At 46.1% G+C, this 12943-nt stretch overlaps 1 protein-coding gene across 5 annotated transcripts in view; it reads left to right on the top strand.

The window, feature by feature from the left end:
* Positions 1 to 12943, top strand: part of KIF13B (kinesin family member 13B) — a 173148-nt gene that overhangs the window by 4458 nt on the left and 155747 nt on the right. For all 5 annotated transcript variants that reach the window (XM_077331968.1, XM_077331976.1, XM_077331959.1 and 2 more), the window contains exon 2: positions 8445 to 8538. In XM_077331968.1, the coding sequence (XP_077188083.1) occupies positions 8445 to 8538 (94 nt within the window). The remainder of the gene's footprint in view (positions 1 to 8444; positions 8539 to 12943) is intronic.

Here is a 12943-nt window from a genome sequence, read left to right as displayed (position 1 = left end):
CTGTCGATTTCAGGTGCCATCCCTGTGTCTGCAAGATCATGGGCAGTGGATAAATGGGTCAATACAGCGTTCTAGGCTCTTAGAACATACTTACAAAATAGTGAAACTTCCCATTAAAAAGGGTTCAGGTGGACCCTTCCCCACACTTGAGGGGACCAGGAATTATCAGATCAATTACATTGGAGTTTTTCATCACTTTATCTATTCCTATTCTCAATCGCTTTGTTTCTTGAGTTTGCTTTTGCTGTATTTCAAACTCTCAGTGCATAAAAAGGTCTCTTTGTAAGCTAAGTTTGGTCATATAGGTCCTATATTACAGGGGGTTTTACTTCCTTAATGGTTCCTAGGAGCAGAACCGGAAGACACATGAAACTGCCTTATAATTAACCAGACCATTGATCCATTGAGGTCAGTATTGTCTGCTCTGACTGGCAGCAGCTCTCCAGGTGTTTCACTCCACCTGCTTACCTGACCCTTTGAACTGGAGACGCTGGGGATTGAACCTAGGACTATCTGCGTGTCGAACAGATGCTGCGCCACTGAGCCACAGGGACAATTCTTGCTTTGAACTGTGCACTGGTGGCACCAGGACCTCTTGGACTTCTTGCTTACCTACCAGCATTATCTGGCAGATGTATCCATGCATAATTAACGGGCAAATTTCCATGGCTTGAAAATTTCATGGGTAGTGCTGGCGTTTTATGAATTCAAGGTACTATTTGCAAAGGATAATCTTGCAACTCTCAGGTCAAACAGAAGCATTTCTCTAAGGCATGCTGCTTTGGTCCTGTTTTGGCTCCTCCTGTTAAGCTTCAGCTTCAAGCCACCCTCTGCCCCTGCCCCCCAGTAAGTTGACTTAAGGCACGGTTGACCAGGCAGCTTTCTTGCACAAGCTCTGCTGAAATGAATGGCAAGTACAGCTTACGCAGGAGGATTTCCTGCCTCATGATGCCCTTGGTTGGCATTTCTGGCAACATGCTGCCTGTAAGCCGGGCTTTCTGCATTCTTTCCCTTCTTCAGAGTTAGTTTTCAGTTTTTGTTCTCAGTCTGGGGCTGGAGCTGAGGCAGAGATGCCTGCAAAACAGCGCATGTTGGCACAGGAAGTCTAGGAGACAGATGGCATCACATGTTCCTTGCTTTTTAAAGTTTGATTTCCTTAGCCAATGATATTGCTTTGGAATCTCTCTTTTAAAAATCTCTCTCTCTCAAAACACCCACTGGCATCCATTTGCAGCAGCAAGGAATGTTCCAAAATAAATAAGAACTAATGGAAAAACCTCTGTGGCTTCTAGTTTTCATTTCTTAAGTGAGGCCACTCTTCAGGCATTCACTGGCACGTCAGATCGGATCTCAATGTTTTCTCCATGGTTTTGATCTGTGTTTTCTGAACACTGTATCGGGGGGAGCTTTGGGAAGAGAGTCACAAGCAGGTGACCTGAAATCCAGTTTGTTCATCTGTACGGATGTTTCCCCACAGTATGCAGCCAGCAGCATGGAAGAGTCGGGCGTGCTCTCATATACAATTTCACTGTCTATAAGTTTGAATTGATTACTTCCAGGAAGTGCGCCTGCACACAAAAGCTCATACCTTGAAGAAGACTTTGTTGGTCTTAAAGGTGCCACGGGACTCTGAATTTGTTCTGCTGCTTCAGACCAACACGGCTACCCTCTTGAATCTAACTCCATGTGGACATCAGGGAACATAATGTCAGATGAACAGAATGGCTTAGAACACATTCCAGAAACTTCACAATGTGCAGGCAAATGTATGTAAAGGGCTCCATGAAAAATATGAAAATTCTTCTAATTTCAATGTCATTTAATAAAACCTCATTTTGTCATGTAATCACATGATTGACATCTGCATAGTCACTAGGCTGCCTTTCCTTGATGACTGATCAGAGATACAACATTCTTAGGATACAGGAATTGATATCAAATACAAAAGTTTTATCCACACAGACCGTGGGTGGGCAATGCTAAGAACTGGGACATGCCACACACTAGCCAAGCTAGGCAGTACAGACCAACTTGGTACCCAGGTACAAACCCAGGGAGAGGGTGTATGAGAAGATCTTGAATTGCAGTGAATGCCAAGCATAGCAAAAACCAAACCATAAGATGTCCTTTAGGAACAGGCGCTGATCAACTATTTTTAAATTCGGTTTATCGGCCGCGCATCCCACAGGGATGTTAAGAACTGATGATATCTTAGTTTTAAAAACAAACTCGATAGGTGAGTAGATTGAGTGGGGTAGACCAGAAGGCCAAGAGCAGAAGGTACCTACCATCATTTGTAAGCCTAGTGAAACAGCTCGGTTTTATTGACCCTGTGGGACTATAATGACTTGCCCTGGGGCAACAGTCCTCCTCCAGGAATATTGGACCGCCAAGCAAATCATTAGGAAAGCCACTTTCCCATCACCCAGTGTACCTTTAGAGTACACATTATGAAATCCCTCATGATAACATGTAAAAAACGCCAAACAAACAGAAGACGAAGTTCACTTTCTGTTACTCCTGTAGACTGGGATTGTCTTTCTAAGTTACGTTGGTTATGAGCATTTCCACTGCAGATGAACTAGGAATGATTCATACCATGAATTCTTAAACTGGTGCCCTAAAAAACTGTCACTAAAAATCAACAAATCTAAACCATTTAAGCAAGTAAGAATAAAGGTGTGGAAGGAGGGCCTCTTGGTGTTAAAACAATCTAGGAAAAGCCCAGACCGGTTTGGTACTACCAATTTGGAATGCCTGTAGCCTCAAATTTAGTATATAAAATGGCAAGAAACCCAAACAGATATTTACTTCTTTAAAAAGAAATTTGTAATTTTCCACTGCCTTGCCCAGGATGGTCTTGGGCTACTCTGATCTCGTCAGACCTTGTAAACTAAACCAACTATGAGCGTCTCTTGCCTTGAAGACACTATAGAGCAGGGGTAGTCAAACTGCGGCCCTCCAGATGTCCATGGACTACAATTCCCAGGAGCCCCCTGCCAGCATTCGCTGGCAGGGGGCTCCTGGGAATTGTAGTCCATGGACATCTGGAGGGCCGCAGTTTGACTACCCCTGCTATAGAGTCTCCACAAGTCAACTGTGACGATGGCAAAAAAAATAACATAAAATCCTCTCTTGGATTTTTCTTGTGCCAGTAAAAAAAAACAGTTCAGGGAGGATTTGGAACAATAAAGATGGCTTACCATGAAAATGGGATAATGACAGAGATTAGACACAATCACTAAAGTGACCCACTGCCTGAATTCCTAGCACTGAACAGAAAGCTGTTGTTGATCCGGATTCCGTGGAAGGATATAGTTTTTGCTTGAGTCTGTGTCTTCGCCTTAGTCCTAGGACTGACCTGCCTTGTATTCATCCCACAAAAGGTAAATATTCTCAACCAGGAGTAAGGAAGTTGTAGGAGCAGGGAAGAAGAGTTTCACATGAGATGAAAGATACATAATCCATGTTCTTGGATATTTATAACAGATGTGCTGAATCAGTTGCAGAGACTATGCAATTACTAGATATGGAACAAGAATAAAATGTTGCCCCGTTAGATTGGTAGACAGTTCCCGTTTGCTCCTTAATGTCAAGACGTGTGTGTATGTGTTTGTGTGTATTCTTCCCATTCTTAGCATTACTTCACAAAGAGATTTTGCCAGTTCCTAAAGAGCATCATAAAGTGAGTCTTAAGCAGTTGAAAGTTTACATTCAGATTCTGTTCTAAATCTCTTTATTTACATTTTCCAGTCTAAGCCTATTGAAATCAGTGGGCTTAGACTGAGGTAACTTGGCATTGGGTTACACTGTTATTGGAACTGTTTTTTTAAACTCCATTTAAATTAAACAATCTGATTTTTTTAAAAGAAAAAAATCCTCATTATCTACCCTGACCCCAGACCTGGACGGCCCTGTCTGGCCCAATCTTGTCAGCTCTTGAAAGTGAAGCAGGATTGGTCCTGGTTAGTATTTGGACAGAAAACTATGCAGAGGCCGGTGGTGGCAAACCACTTCTGAACGTCTCTTGCCTTGGAAAACCTGGAAGGTCACCGTCAGTCAGCCTGTTCCACCACCACTGTCGCATCCACCCTGATCTTGTATCCATTTTGGAAGGCTACTCTGCTCCATGAGAATCGGTTGTTGGTTTCTGTCCCTCCATAAGTGACCATACATCATCTGACTGCTTATCGGTATGAAGCTTTTATTGCCAAATGGTGGCTGATCATTTGTGAGACGATCTGATCATTGTGGCTGTCTCAAGGGTAGGAGAATGGGGCCCTAAGAATGCAGGTCGTGTGGCTGTTTAGAGAACAGTGAGGCTACGCAGATGTGGAAATTGCAGTTGTGTATATGGTTATGGGAAACAACTGCCTTTTTCCTGCCCTTTCATTCCAAACTGATGACTTCCTGAAAAGTCTCCTCAAGTTTCTTTTGACCTTCTGTATCCTTCAAACTGAGATGCCCCATTGCCTGTACTGAGTGATGCCTGGGCTTTAGTTCACCTGTATTAAAATATTTCCCCAAGGTGATGGAAACTTGAGAGTCCTGTTTTCCAAATGCAGGAAACGGGTAATGATCTTGCGATGTTTTTTTTTCTTTAGATCCATTGGAATAAACAAACAGGTACTGTGCTCTTCCAGCTGCCACCTCCCCGGTCTCTCTCCCCACCACGTATTTTTTTATCTCATTCAGGCAGCTGGCATGTTAATGGCTTCCTTGGGATCCGATTTACCTTTTGAAATAACTTAATGCATAATTCCCGCAAAGTTGAGTATGGGCATGGGAGAAGCATATTTTTAAGAAGCATATTTTTAAGAAGTCAGTGTTGCATATTTAAATTCCTGGACATTTGGGCTCATGAGGTCCTCCCTTCCCCCCAGACCCTGCACTGAATAAGGCAGTAGGTCAGAGTTTCATCTCCTGTGTTTGTAAGCTTACACTGCAGAGGTTTCAAATCCCATTTAGTGACAGATTGGAAGTAGGAGGGAAGGTGATGGTAGGTGAGCAACTGTTACGGAGGGGGGGGTTGTCTTTCACTCTTAGTGATGACACATGGTTAGGGGCTGTTTAAGTAAAGCACCTGTTTTCTGTTACAACTCTTGAGAGGAAGGGAATCTTCAGCCATGTTTCCCAAAACATATCTCTTGATGACTTGGTGACAGCAGTCTCCCCCTCTTGTTTTCTCCCCTCCTCCAGTCTGAAGTCTGGTTGTGTCTCCAAGACCTTGTCATCCTGAATTTGTCTGTGCAAACACTGCATTGCATTTAGCACAACTGGAAAGAAAGAGCTGGAAATCAACTTGAAAGCTGAAACTGTTACCATGTTGTTGATATAGAATTAGGGTGTACCTGTTATCTTGGCTTGGTATGCAGACATTAGAATTATAGAGTTGGAAGGGACCTCCAGGCTCATCTAGTCCAACCACCTGCACAATACGGGAATTCACAACTCCATGCCATCCCACTCACAATCTGCCCAGGTTCATAAAATCAGCATTTGTTTCAGATGACTTTCTAGCCTCTGCTTAAAAACTTCCAAAGAAGGAGAACTCACCACCTCCTGAGGAAGCCTGTTCCACTAAGGAACTGCTCTGTCAGGAACTTCTTTTGGATGTTTAGCCAAACATTTTTTAAAATTAATTTTAGCCCATTTGTTCTGGTCCGACCTCTGGGGCAACAGAAAACAACTCTGCTCCATCTTCTATATGACAGTCCTTCAAGTATTTGAAGATGGTTATCATATCACTTCTTAGTTGTCTTCTCTCCAAAAGCCTTACTGAAATAAAGGTGAACAATGTCCACAGCATTCCCATGATCTAGCAAGGTAGTAACTTTCTCTAAAAAAAACAGATAAGGTTAGTCTGACATGACTTGTTCTTGAGAAAGCCATACTGACTCTTGGTAATTACAGCCATCTGTTCTAGCTGCTCAAGGACTGACTGCTTGATGATTTGTTCTAAAATTTTGCCAGCTGTAGACATCAAGCTGACAGGTCAGTAATTACCCGGATCCTCCTTTTTCCCCTTCTTGAAGATGGGGACAACATTTGCCTGTCTCCAATCTTCTTGTACTTCATCTTTTCATCAAGAATTGTCAAAAATAATGGACAGAGTCTCAGAAATTACATCTTGGTTGCAATTCATCTTTTGGTCCAGAAGATTTGATTTCATTTAAAGAAACTAGGTGGTTATGGACTAACACTACAGTTCCCTAGACCAGTGGTCCCCAACCTTTATTAGGCTGGGGACCGGCAGGGCATTGGGTCGCGCCCGCAGGGACCGCGCCCGCGCGGGCCACGCCCATGCTTCGGGCCGCGCCCGCGAGCCGCGCCCGGCCGCGCCCGCGGGCCGCACCCGCGGATCGGGCCGCGCCCGCGAGCCGCGCCTGGCCGCGCCCGCAGGCCGCACCCGCGAGCCGCGCCCGGCCGCGCCCGCGGGCCGCACCCACGGATCGGGCCGAGCGGGCGCGGCCTGCACGGGCGCGGCCCGGCCCTGATTCCCTCCCCGCCCTCCCGCAGTAAGTAGCTTCCCGGGCCGCAAGCTTGCGCCTGGAAGTTTTTTACTGCGGGGGGGGGCGGGGGGGGAGCCGCGGCCCGGCGCCATGGCCTTTGCGGCCCGGCGCCGGGCCGCGGCCCGCAGGTTGGGGACCACTGCCCTAGACCACTACTCCCATCCCTCATCTCATGAAATGATTTTACCATAGAATCATAGAGTTGGAAGGGGCCATACAGGCCATCTAGTCCAACCCCCTGCTCAACGCAGGATCAGCCCAAAGCATCCTAAAGCATCCAAGAAAAGTGTGTATTCAGCCTTTGCTTGAAGACTGCCAGTGAAGACTACAATGTTGAGCACAATTCCCCTTGCAAGAGAAGACTGAAGAACAGTAATAATTGAGCAGTTCAGCCCTCTCTTCATTACCTGTTACAATGCCACAGATCATCTTTGTCTCTCTCCTCTGCACCCTCTCAATTTTGTCTACATCCTTTCTGAAGTGAGGCCTCCAGAACTGCACACAGTACTCCAGGTGCAGTCTGTTCCCAAGGCGGAGAGGGATAAATAGTTTGCCCCCATCTTCCCCTTCCTACCTTTTGACAAGCTGTAGCACAAAGCGTCTCTTCAGACATCATTCCATTACCCTGCAGCGTCTGATTATTGATTCTCCCTTCTACAAATGTAGATAAATGCCTCTTTTATACCTCATTAGAAGGATGCGTTCATTAATTTACACATTCTTGGCTTCAGTAGAGGAATGAGACATTAAGTGTCGTGCCACAGGCTTCATGGGGAAAAAATGCTTTTTTCTAAATGAGAGATTTGAAGCTAGTGAGAGCAAGCGTCATGTGGCAGTTCTGGGAGTCAATGGTAAACATTATTATTAATGATGATAATAATTAAAATTGCATACTGCCCTCCTGACGAAGGGCAGAGAAGGAGAATGGGAGTGGAGTCATTGGAGAGAGCGGAGGACACTTGGATGACTGAGGCTGGATTAGTGAAACTAATTGGTGGAGTATGAAGCTGGGCTGCTACTCAGTCTGGCCCAGGATTGTCTAGGGCAGGGCTATTCAACCTGTGATCCTCCAGATGTCCATGGGCTACAATTCTCATGAGCCCCTGCCAGCAAATGCTGGCAGGGGCTCATGGGAATTGTAGTCCATGGACATCTGGAGGACCACAGGTTGACTATCCCTGGTCTAGGGACAGCAGTTGTTCATGCAGGTATCTTGTTACCAGGGATGGTAGGAAATGTGCTGTGCTGAGGAGCCGTGGGGCCATCCTGCTCTGTACTGTTCTCCTGCCCTTGAATGCCTGGGGGGGAATGGCATGCATCCAGCTGCAGAGCTGGTGCTGCACTCTTGCTGGGGGAAACAAGGAGCTCTGGAAATAAGCATGTGCGTCTGTTGGTAATTGCTACAATGCTGCTGCTTGAGATCTTGCCCAACTGGGGTCTGTAAGCCTCAGATGTAGGCCTTGTACCAGGTGAGTTGCTGTGAAAACATCCCAGGAGAGAACCACAAGAGAGTGGCAGTTCAGGTCACTGTTATTACTTTGGGCCGGCTCCAACAAGAATGAACGTGCAGGTCAACAGTGCAGAGGTGAAGTTTGATGCTTGCCTCTGGCAAAGAAGGCCCATCCTGCCCCCTTCTGCACCACAAGCCTCCTGGGGTTTTTTGCCAGCTGAAAATAACTCTGTCGTCCTACCCTGGCAGCACCTCTTGGTCCTTTAAAACCTGGAGAAGCAGCTGGGATAACCCTGAACTTGTTCTCTCTGGCCTAGGGAAAGACTGGTAGAACAGCTGTTATGTGCACGCAGGAGGCCAGTACAGGCAGTGTGTGCAGTTGTGATGCTTTGAGTGAGCAGGGTCGGCAGGTAAGCAAAGGTATTCTCTCTAAATTCCCATGGTTGACATTTTCTTTCCCCTTTTGCCCTATTTTCTTATAGAAATAGACCTGCATACAAAATGTGTGGTGGATGTTGATGCAAACAAAGTGATCCTTCATCCCGTTAACACAAACCTTTCAAAAGGAGATGCCAGGTAAGACCTCTTTTTTTAAAAACAGAGGGAAAACCTAAGACATGTGACTCATATGTTCTGTTATCTATACATGCCTGTATTTGAGAGTAGAAGTGATTTGATTTGTGTTGATGGGTGATCTTTTGTCCTTCAGAAATTTTGGGCCACAGCGTGAGGTGCTGTTTTTTTAAGAACCTGGCATATTTTCACTGGGACAGGCAGATTTATATCAAGCTAAAATATCTTCTAAGAGGAAAACTTACTCTGTGCCCTAAATAAGCTTCCTCTTCTGGCTGGCAGGGAAAGCATAGAAACACAACCGCTGCCATGCACGGATAATATGCTGGGCTGGGTAAGAAGGGCTAATGAATGGAGGGCACAGGTTGACTACCCCTGATTTATGGGGTTGACTACCCCACGGGTTGACTACCCCTGGAGGACCACAGGTCGACTACCCCCGATAGGGTTTTCAAGGCAAGGGACATTCAGTGGTGGTTTTCCATTGCCTGCTTCTGCATCATGACCTTGGACGTCCTTGGTGGTCTTCCATCCAGGTACTAACCAAGGCAGACTCTCCTTAGCCTCTGAGAGCTGATGAGAGCAGGCTAGCCTGGGCCATCCAAGTCAGGGTGGTAAGCCGAGAGAGTGCATTAATAGTGTTTGCCATTGATCGTGAGTAGGGTGTGAAATAAGATCGCCTGCTTGTGGTTAGTGCTTCTTGCGTTCAGCACTGCGTTAAGGAAGAGGCAGGGTAGGTCGCATGCTCGTTTCATCTGTGGTACCTCCAGTTAAAGGAGCTTGAAGAGCCGGCTTGGAAAATATGCTTGCTGGATGCACTGGGGAGCTGCTGCCAGTCAGTGTAAGCAATACTTGAATTAACCAATGGTCTGGCTTGCGGTAAGATAGCTTCATACGTAAGGGTGGGATGGGATGGAATGGGAGTGATGTATTGTTCCATTTAAGTTCCCCTTGCATAACAGAGTACTACTTAAAGGGAACACTGCTCAGGTTTTGATTAAATAAACTCTCTCTGCAGGCCTCTTTCACATCTTGGGGGTTTGTATCATGTCCGTTGAACTCAAGAGGTGTTATATTTTGATCTTTGACCCCATGCTGGCTGCCTCCAGAGCCTTTTAAACCGAGAGTGTGGGGCACATAAATATTTCAGAGAGATAGATTTTCCCTGGAAACCTGAACTGTCTTTTTTCTCTGGTGAGTATCAGTTGTCACACCCACATCTGTGTGGCTCATAAACAATGCAGCCCTTTACTAGATAGCCCAGGGGAATGCTTTCTTAACCTTGGTCAAAGAAGGTCATGGAGTCTGAGTTTCATTTCCACTGGCTGTAGATCAGGCATCACTTCCTTTTTGCAAAGACACGACTAGGAAAACAACCTATGCTGTGTGGAGATGCTGCTCTTTTGAATGGTGGACGTGGTGAGCCCCCAGGGCTAGTCTTGTTTGGGCTAAGCTGCTGTATCGGTAGCCCTGCTCCAGGTTCTGCCTAGATGTATGCCCTGCCGCTTGAACGGTAGATTCAAGTGTTGGTCTGAAGCATCAGAATAAACTTAGAGTCCAGTGGCACCTTTAATACCAACACAGTTTTCTTCAGGATATGAGCTCATACTTTGAATAAAACTTTATTAGTCTTAAAGATGCCACTGGACACTAAATTTGTTCTGCTGCCCCTTTAACGGCAGAGGTACCCTGTTTCTCCCAAAATAAGACATACCCATAAAATAAGCCGTTGCACGATTTCTAAGCATTTGCGCAATATAGAATCATAGAATCATAGAGTTGGAAGGGGCCACACAGGCCATCTAGGCCAACTCCCTGCTCAACACAGGATTAGCCCTAAGCATCCTAAAGCATCCAAGAAAAATGTGCATCCAACCTTTGCTTGAAGACTGCCAGTGAGGGGGAGCTCACCACCTCCTTAGGCAGCCTATTCCACTGATGAACTACTCTAATATATATATTAGAGCACAGGGGTAGTCAAACTGCGGCCCTCCAGATGTCCATAGACTACAGTTCCCATGAGCCCCTGCCAACATTTGCATTTGCCAGCATTTGCATTTGCTGGCAGGGGCTCATGGGAACTGTAGTCCATGGACATCTGGAGGGCCGAAGTTAGACAACCCCTGCAGCAGTAAAGCTGTAGTTGCCATTTTACTCAGCACTGTGGGTTTCTCTCCCTCAGCACCAACCAGCAACAGTAGTAGGGTTGCTAGGTGACCAGCAGCACAGAGGGGAGGGGAAGGGCGGCACCAGCACCCGCATGCAGGCGCAGAGCGCTGCCAGCATCAACACCCTGCCCCTCCACACCACGGCACTGGCTGCCCCAGTTTCTCTCAGCCCCCACAAACACCAGTAAAGCTGCTGTTCCACAGCACTGACCAGCAATAGTCTGTGTGTCTCACCCCACACAAACACCTTTGTTGATGGCACCGACTTTTCTAAATACCAATAAGACACCCGCTGAAAATAAGCCATAGTGTGTGTTTGGGGAAACACAGTAAGTATGAAGGTTTGCAATCAGAATCCTTACTATTGAGAACCCCCTGAAATATTCTTCAGACTTCAAGAAAGCCCCGAAGTGGCGCAGTTATGCAGAACATGGTTGGGAAGCATAGTTGTGTACATGCCACCCGGGGCCCCTCCCCTTCCAGGCCCATCACTGGCCGTGTGTGTGTGTGTGTGGGGGGGGGGTGCTTGACATGACCATATATGGTCATATCACCCAATAAATGCTTAACACATTTTACAAAATACATTAATAATAAACTCTCACCCATTCGGGAAACCCTTCCAGTGCTGTCAAGAAACCCCAGGGTTTTGTGGAGCCCTGGTTGAGAAAGCCTGCTGCAGAAACACAGAAACGCTGCAGGAAATGCATAGAACTCACCTGCCTCCGCCTCATGATTAACAGAAGCCAAATCAGGGTTTTTTGTAGCAACAGAAATTATAGAAAACTAGTTAATAGTTGATACCAGGCTACACAATTTCTTTTTTCATCATCATCATTTGAATTTCTTGCAGGCTCATGGCGGGTTACAAGATAAAATGAATAAATACAATCCCCTAAAAATCCCCCTAAAACACAGCAATTAATAAAATACAATCTGACAAGAACATGAGAACAAACCAACCCACTTACCCCGCTGGGGACCAAGGAAAACAGCTGGCCACCATAGATAGGACGTGGTGGAATACCTCCCCTCCTTACTCCTCCCAAGTCTTTCCTTGCAGTGGTCTTCCTCTGCTTTTGTGGATCAAGGGGCAGACCTCTGGAGAATAGTCCAGAAGGCCAAAGAACCTCTCCTGTTTTTTTTCCCCATCTCTTTGCTTTGAAAACTAGCCAAGGCCTACCATTAAAAGGTGGCGATCTCATTAAATATGAGCTATGTAAAATTAATTTCTATGGCTGAAAGAATGCCGAAGGCCATTTCCCCGTAGGAGGCCACCCTGCTAAAATGACTGGCTTAATTTACATGAGGCAGCCTCCTGACGAGTCAGATCACTGGTCTGCCAAGGTCCGTAAGGTACACTTTGATGGACAGTGCTTCTCCGGGGACTCTGATATAGGGATTTCAGATTGCTTCCCAGTCCTTTTAGCCAGAGATGCCAGAGGATGAGCTTATGAAGTGGATGCACTACCACTGGCTCACAGCCCTGGCTATAGATGTCCTAAGGTGACCAGATTTTAACATTGGTAAAGCGGGACACTATTGACTGGGGGGGAGGGGGGTCTTGATCAAAAATTTGGTCTATATGGAGCAACAAAAAGTTTCATAGAACGCATAGAACGCAAAAATATTATTGTAATATATATTGTTTAATTTCAAAATAAGTACAATTTGCCAGGTGCCCCCAAGATGTTCCTCCAAAAGTGGGACAATGTGGTCACCTTACCCAATGGGGAAATCTTCAGCTCCTTTCTTACCAGAGGGTAATTGTAGGTCGGGGCCCTATGGGATTGCCAGTTCCAGAATGAGAAAGCCCTAGCAGCCATCCATAGGCAAGCTGAGAACCGTGAACTTAGCTTTGTTGCACTTTGTCCTATTTCAATTTTATGGCACTCGGAGCCCTTTGGACCAGATATTGCTGAAATTGGTGGAAATTTCCTGCTCTACAAGGTGGCTTTGTAACTTCCTTGAAGAACTGTTGGCAGAGAAGACAGACTAAACATCATCCGTCTCCCAGTCCGATGATTATAAAAACCATAAGAACAAAAATTACTGACTCCCAAGCTGTCTAAACAGGACTACCAGCACGAGAAGCCACTGGTGGTGGAAACAGAACATGTAATTAGAATTTATGGCTGGGGGAGGGAGGGTGGATGGGTGTCCGGCTGAGTACTGCATTTTTGTAGTGGAACTTTCACTTCGGTGCACTAAGTCAACGTGCTCAGGCAGTGGGCAAAGTT

The sequence above is a fragment of the Paroedura picta genome, chromosome 1, assembly GCF_049243985.1.
Source record: "Paroedura picta isolate Pp20150507F chromosome 1, Ppicta_v3.0, whole genome shotgun sequence".
Taxonomy (NCBI): domain Eukaryota; kingdom Metazoa; phylum Chordata; class Lepidosauria; order Squamata; family Gekkonidae; genus Paroedura; species Paroedura picta.
The sequence above is the reverse complement of the archived record's forward strand: the minus strand, read 5'-3'. Positions and strand labels throughout refer to the sequence as shown.